Here is a 7,473-nt window from a genome sequence, read left to right as displayed (position 1 = left end):
GCAAATCTATCAGCGCCGGTTAGATTTGTGTCTGACTTGATCCAGACTCGCTCTGGCGTTTTGACAGTTGACGCTCTGGACAGTTATATGAATAATTAAACTGTACGTTTTGTGATGTTTTTTAGTGACTTTTCTATTTCTAATACTCATGACAGATTTTTGATGGCTAGCCAAGAGTCCGACGGGGTTCTGCTGGGGGACTTTGGACTCATGAAAGACCCTTAGTGTTTCTGTTAGCCCTGTTTACTCTCACCTCGTGAACAATATTCTAGTGAGATATGTACTATCTCACTAAACTGACGGTGACTCATTTGGACAGTCGATCTTAAAGGAGCCAAACTATGAAGCTGTTATGAATAATAAATCATAGCTATACGAGAGTAACAACACATTCCTATTCTTTGTGTTCTGTGGATGTATACTCTTTGCATTTTTTCCAACTTTAACTTTCTTTGAAAAGCATCCTGCGGACAGGTGTTGTAAATTAGTGTTTCAATAGAAAACACTTAACCCAGAGCATCTGGCCCTTTGCATAAATATATCACAATTCCAATGCTGCGGTGACGTCCATATCAAATAAACGGTGCCAATTTATGTTGGTGACAAAGCATCGGCCATGCTTGTGGTTGTCTCCTTGTCGTCGCACATTGTTTTGCCATGAAAATCATAGCGGCCTAATAACCACCACACCATAGGATACCTTTACAAAGTGACTTGGTGCAGGGTTCTTTGGTTCTAAGATGGATATTTATCATTTGAACATGTGTTTGCGGTATATAATTATGGAACCCTCTCCCCCCCAGTGCAGACCGTGACCTGTGTGGGATCACTGAGGTGTGTATGCAGATCTTGGCCCGGGGTTTCTGTGGGGGATCGTCGCTCTGGCTGCATGAGAAATAATGCATAAATAAACCCTTAATTAGCTTACAGCAAGGAGAGAGAGAGAGAGAGAGAGAGAGAGAGAGAACAAAAGATGAGGGGGTGGAGGGAGGGCTGCAGTTTTAATTAGAACTAATGCTCTGTTTAGTAAAGGAAAAATACAGGGTTGTGTCATGCCCTCACACACCCCAGAACAAAAAAAAAAGTCCACATATAGAGTCTCAGTCTTTCAGGGGGGTTGATGTCGCTTCACTCTTCCACCTCTTCTACTTCCTCTTTTACCACTGACAAGTACATTTTTTTCCTCACGTTGTTCCAATTACCCAACTGTTAGATGCCTTGATTGATACATGGCAGATTCATGTGTGTGTCTGAGTGTGTGTGTGTGTGTCTGTGTGTGTGTGTGTGTGTGTGTGTGTGTGTGTGTGTGTGTGTCTGTGTGTGTGCGCGCCGATGTGTCAGCGCAGGCTAATTACCAAATCTCCAGATGAATGTCGGTGTGCGGCACAGTCGGGGCGAAGTATCGCATCAGCCACGTCGGCAGCAGCAAATGTACCTGGGACGGATCAAGGTGCAGACAGGCCTCGTTAACCTCCAGTTGTGTGTGTGTGATCGTGTGAGGAGACTTCATACGCGTAATTGGAGACCGAGCCACTTACACACACCGACGGGGACTTGAGGCGCCGCAGGTGTGATTTTCATAGGGGGTTTTCATACAGCTCGGGGCAACACAACAACAAGCAGGTGTGTTTTGACGGTGATTGGTGTTGGGAGAGGAGCGGCGTTTGAAATGAGTCGAGCTCTGCCTTCGATCACGCGGCTTCCTTAAGAGTTGCGCGCTGCTCACCTCCAGGTGGACTCGTCCTTTTCTTTCGCACGCAAGAAGAGTTTAGAGTTTTTGGAGTCTTGAAGGGAAATGTATGGAAGCCCAGGAGAGGGAGGTGACAAGAATACATTCTGGTAAAAAAAATCTGGTCTAAATTGTTTCTCTGCTGTGTTTATAATAATAATAATGATGATGATAATAATATTCTTTATTTATGTAGCACATTTCATACAGACTATGTAGCTCAAAGTGCTGTATAGTTAAAAATAAATAAAAACAGAAAACCGAGGAAGAAAGTGTTCAAGCGTTGTTGTCCTCAGAGAAGTGAAGAAAAGTTTGGTTGTAGAGTTAGTATATACCCAGCACCACGCAGCACCACGCAGCACCCAGCAGCACCAACCAGCACCAAGCAGCACCACGCAGCACCAAGCCGCACCACCAAGCAGCACCACGCAGCACCCAGCCGCACCAAGCAGCACCCAGCCGCACCAAGCCGCACCAAGCAGCACCAAGCAGCACCCAGCAGCACCAAGCAGCACCACGCAGCACCAAGCAGCACCACGCAGCACCAAGCAGCACCACCAAGCAGCACCACGCAGCACCCAGCCGCACCAAGCAGCACCCAGCAGCACCCAGCCGCACCAAGCAGCACCAAGCAGCACCCAGCCGCACCAAGTCGCACCAAGTCGCACCAAGCCGCACCAAGCAGCACCAAGCAGCACCAAGCAGCACCAAGCAGCACCCAGCCGCATCACCACGCAGCACCCAGCCGCACCAAGCAGCACCCAGCAGCACCCAGCCGCACCAAGTCGCACCAAGCCGCACCAAGTCGCACCAAGCCGCACCAAGCAGCACCAAGCCGCACCAAGCAGTACCAAGCAGCACCCAGCCGCACCACCAAGCAGCACCCAGCAGCACCAAGCAGCACCAAGCAGCACCACCAAGCAGCACCAAGCAGCACCACCAAGCAGAACCAAGCAGCACCACCAAGCAGCACCAAGCAGCACCACTAAGCCGCACCAAGCAGCACCCAGCCGCACCACCAAGCAGCACCCAGCAGCACCAAGCAGCACCCAGCCGCACCACCAAGCAGCACCAAGCAGCACCAAGCAGCACCCAGCCGCATCACCAAGCAGCACCCAGCCGCATCACCAAGCAGCACCCAGCAGCACCAAGCAGCACCAAGCAGCACCCAGCAGCACCCAGCAGCACCCAGCAGCACCCAGCAGCACCAAGCAGCACCAAGCCGCACCACCACGCCGCACCAAGCAGCACCAAGCAGCACCAAGCAGCACCCAGCCGCACCACCAAGCAGCACCCAGCAGCACCAAGCAGCACCAAGCAGCACCCAGCCGCACCACCAAGCAGCACCAAGCAGCACCAAGCAGCACCAAGCAGCACCCAGCAGCACCCAGCAGCACCAAGCAGCACCAAGCAGCACCCAGCCGCACCAAGCAGCACCACGCAGCACCAAGCCGCACCACCAAGCAGCACCACGCAGCACCCAGCCGCACCAAGCAGCACCCAGCCGCACCAAGCCGCACCAAGCAGCACCAAGCAGCACCCAGCAGCACCAAGCAGCACCACGCAGCACCAAGCAGCACCAAGCAGCACCACCAAGCAGCACCACGCAGCACCACGCAGCACCCAGCAGCACCCAGCCGCACCAAGCAGCACCCAGCAGCACCCAGCCGCACCAAGCAGCACCAAGCAGCACCCAGCCGCACCAAGTCGCACCAAGCCGCACCAAGCAGCACCAAGCAGCACCAAGCCGCACCACCAAGCAGCACCAAGCAGCACCAAGCAGCACCCAGCCGCATCACCACGCAGCACCAAGCCGCACCAAGCAGCACCCAGCAGCACCCAGCCGCACCAAGTCGCACCAAGCCGCACCAAGCAGCACCAAGCCGCACCAAGCAGCACCAAGCCGCACCAAGCAGTACCAAGCAGCACCCAGCCGCACCACCAAGCAGCACCCAGCAGCACCAAGCAGCACCAAGCAGCACCACCAAGCAGCACCAAGCAGCACCACCAAGCAGAACCAAGCAGCACCACCAAGCAGCACCAAGCAGCACCACTAAGCCGCACCAAGCAGCACCCAGCCGCACCACCAAGCAGCACCCAGCAGCACCAAGCAGCACCAAGCAGCACCCAGCCGCACCACCAAGCAGCACCAAGCAGCACCAAGCAGCACCCAGCCGCATCACCAAGCAGCACCCAGCAGCACCAAGCAGCACCAAGCAGCACCAAGCAGCACCCAGCAGCACCAAGCAGCACCCAGCAGCACCAAGCAGCACCAAGCAGCACCACCAAGCAGCACCACCAAGCAGCACCACCAAGCAGCACCAAGCAGCACCAAGCAGCACCAAGCAGCACCAAGCAGCACCAAGCAGCACCAAGCAGCACCCAGCCGCACCACCAAGCAGCACCCAGCAGCACCAAGCAGCACCAAGCAGCACCCAGCCGCACCACCAAGCACCACCAAGCAGCACCAAGCAGCACCAAGCCGCACCAAGCAGCACCAAGCAGCACCCAGCCGCACCACCAAGCAGCACCCAGCAGCACCAAGCAGCACCAAGCAGCACCAAGCAGCACCCAGCCGCACCACCAAGCAGCACCAAGCACCACCAAGCAGCACCAAGCAGCACCCAGCAGCACCAAGCAGCAGAAGTGAACATGCCCGCTGCAGACGATGTTCTCGACTCACTGAAACACATATTGATTTTTTTTAGGCGGGTTTAACTTTTAGGATTCTAAAATAGGATTTGCTGTTGCCCCCGTCCACAGCTGTACTTCCCAGATGGTTCGATGTGATTTATCCGTTTGGCCACTTGCCTGTTGAGCCCACACACAACAGTTTGGTTTTAGATAGATCATTATGGATCAAATATTTAGTTTTTTTTCCAAACCTGAATAGTTGTTTGTATTTTAAACAATAAGTGACAGCTTTGTTTTTATCTGAGCAACAAGCTGCTGTAATTAAATGAGATCTCTCATTGAATTTCTCTTCCACTGGTCTTTTGAAACAAAGTGAAATGTGTTTTCACTTTTCTTTCCTATCTGTATTCAATATAATTCAGTATTTTACAGCACTTCTTATTAGAAACTGAACCCTTTTTAATTTCAACAAAGTTAAGCAATGTTAAAGACAATAAATATTACAGAAATTACAATTAAAGCACCATCCTCGTCTAAACGACTTGAGTGGACCGCACAGCACACTGCTGAGTAAAGTCACCTTGTTGGGCTGGGATGTGACACGTTAACTTTGGCTTCACTTCCATTTCTCACAGCAGGCTTTCACGGAAAAAAAACGTTTTATTTCCAAAATATACATGAAGAAATCATGTATAATTTATTGGGACTCTTGTACAACCTCTACACAGCTTTGTGGCAGCAATTGTTCCGTTAACCTCTGAGGTGTAATCACACTGTATGTATTTGTGTATGGGCTCTGCTCCTCTACGGTAAATGATTGGATTTTTACCTCTGCAACTTGTCGGGTGTGGAGGAGTGCCCAACAAACACGAATTAACCACAATCAAGTGCGTTCGTGAGCTCAGAACGATGTTCTCGCTCATGGCTTGTGAGGCCGAGCTAATTAAGCAGGAATCACATGGAGTGTCACAATGTAGCCCTGATTACATGACGAGCCAACGCTCCGTCACCACAGGAGGGGTATCGATGCACATACAGTACATTGCATGTTCACAAAATACCACGTGTTTGCTATTTATATGACTGCAGAGTGTGCTCACACACACACACACACACACACACACACACACACACACACACACACACACACTCTTTGTCCCTGTTTCCTGCTCCAGCCCACGTACCCTGCTCTCACTCCCCAGAACTGCCGTCCTCCAACCAGATGCCCTCAGACTCTCCTGCTCACCTGACATCCCCTCCCACCTACCACACCTGTTGCCAACCTCTTCACCTGCGTCTCACTCCCTCGTCAGGCACTCTCCACATATACCAGTTCATGTCTTGGTGTTTCTTGTCAGATCATCACTTGCTGCATGTGGTTTCAACTCGTGAGATACGGGCGGTGAGACCGAGGCACAGCGCCACGCTTTAGCGTCTCTTTGACAAGCATTGACTACGTTTACATGTACACCATTACAATTGACAATATTCCGAATATGACAATATTCCAAATTTGATATGGCACATGTGAAGCCTTTTTCTGAATGCGGCATTCTCCAATTAAGACGGGCAATGTGCCGATATTACTCTGGTTTTAGGAGCATTCTTTAGACATGTATACAGCACATCCGAAATATGACACTCAATTGGGTTTTTACTGCAATTTGCGATACACAACCTCTTTCCTGTTCACGACCAGCTCTGTGCGTTGAACACAAACTAACTAGCCAACAGTTTGCAATGCTGGAGATGCCCCAAATCAAAGAAGGAGAAACACAACTACTTTTAAACATTATGGATATTTACAAGTTGTTGGATATGCACAACTATCGCAATGCTGATCTTTTCAAGAAGGTGGTTGAAGGAGTGAAAGAGGGAGGATGTGTTCACACAGTCCTACAAGTCTTTAAAAAAAAACATGTTCTGATGGAAATCTCCTGCCGTTTCACTTCCTCATAATTTGTCATGAAAAATGACATGTTAGGGCATCGACCCGTCAAACAAAGACGATAACGGCATAGAAGGGGGATTCACTGATGAGGATGAGGCATGGGGTCGTTTTAAGTTAATCGGGATATGATGGCTGCATGTAAACAGGAATGTTATCAGTGGAGTATTCATTTTTATTAGCCATGTAAACATCTTATTAGGAATATTGCTTTGTTTATGGAGTAAGAGCAATAACTAGAATAGTTGGTGCATTTAAGCATAGTGTTTTTAGTTTTGTTAAATAACTTACTTAACCACGACAGTTAACAACAAACTGACTTATTTTCCCTGACAATCCATAATCTTGTTGTTTTGTTGAGTAAGTACACCTAAAAAATGAGTAAACCTACATTGACATCTATTTTGAAAAGACTGTATACACGTCACGAGCAGAACCAGCGTTTCCTGTGATCACGCAAGTTTATTTTGAAAAGACGCCATGCTTGAAACGAGCAGAAAACTGACACGCCGTCCAAATTAGGACACTAGAGGAGAACCTCGAGCATCATAGTTTGACCAAGCGTCCGTATTTGACGAGTTGGGAGTGAGAATGTGTCGTACCTGTTACCAGCCGGACCTATTTGCTATTTGGACTCTCGCTGACCTGGAAGCGTATTTATAAAACGAAGCATTGACCTGCACCAATCGGTCCGTTTCATCTGCGTTATGGTCATTCCCCTGCTACCTGCCCCCCCAACCAAGACAAAGGTCCATCACTGAAACATTGCTTTGTAAATAAAGTGCAGCTGTTGTGCATTTGTTTTACTGCCTTGTTTAAGATGCCCCCACATGAGGAAAAAAAACCTGGCATGTGACTCATCTGGAACTGTACACACACAAGTACGTTATCAGTAAAACACAAGCGTTGCTCTCAGCAATAGTGGAAGTACTGATGAAACATTGTTGTTAATTAACAGACAGCATCTACAGTCGAGAGCCACAGGTCAAAGGTCACATCCTCTGACGGTTTATATCATTAAACAACACATGGATGGTAATGCGGTTTCTAAACAGTCATATCTATAATTGCATCCAGCAATTTATGTACATATATCCTGTAAGTTCATGTCATTCATGTATTAAATTCCCATTTATTTGGTCTTTGTATTTATGAACAAGCA

The 7,473-nt window shown here is 49.3% G+C and overlaps 1 protein-coding gene across 1 annotated transcript; it reads left to right on the top strand.

Moving 5' to 3' along the window:
* The first annotated feature begins 1,370 nt into the window (after positions 1-1,370).
* LOC137872077 (proteoglycan 4-like) lies at positions 1,371-5,795 on the top strand. The gene is made up of 4 exons (XM_068710313.1): positions 1,371-1,450; positions 2,069-2,794; positions 3,124-3,839; positions 5,566-5,795. Exons 1-4 carry the CDS (start codon positions 1,371-1,373, stop codon positions 5,793-5,795), a joined length of 1,752 nt encoding a protein of 583 aa, XP_068566414.1.
* Positions 5,796-7,473: the final 1,678 nt, after the last annotated feature.

The sequence above is a fragment of the Cebidichthys violaceus genome, unplaced genomic scaffold (assembly GCF_023349555.1).
Source record: "Cebidichthys violaceus isolate CVI_PGR_0920_01 unplaced genomic scaffold, fCebVio1.0.p SCAF_15, whole genome shotgun sequence".
NCBI classification, from domain to species: Eukaryota; Metazoa; Chordata; class Actinopteri; order Perciformes; family Stichaeidae; genus Cebidichthys; species Cebidichthys violaceus.
The sequence above is the reverse complement of the archived record's forward strand: the minus strand, read 5'-3'. Positions and strand labels throughout refer to the sequence as shown.

Coding starts and splice junctions, on each gene's coding strand:
- LOC137872077 (XM_068710313.1), top strand. CDS start 1,371: ATGTCGGTGTGCGGCACAGTCGGGGCGAAGTATCGCATCAGCCACGTC. Junction 1,451..2,068: donor TGTACCTGGGACGGATCAAG/GTGCAGACAGGC, acceptor GTATATACCCAG/CACCACGCAGCACCACGCAG. Junction 2,795..3,123: donor GCACCCAGCCGCACCACCAA/GCAGCACCAAGC, acceptor AGCACCCAGCAG/CACCAAGCAGCACCAAGCAG.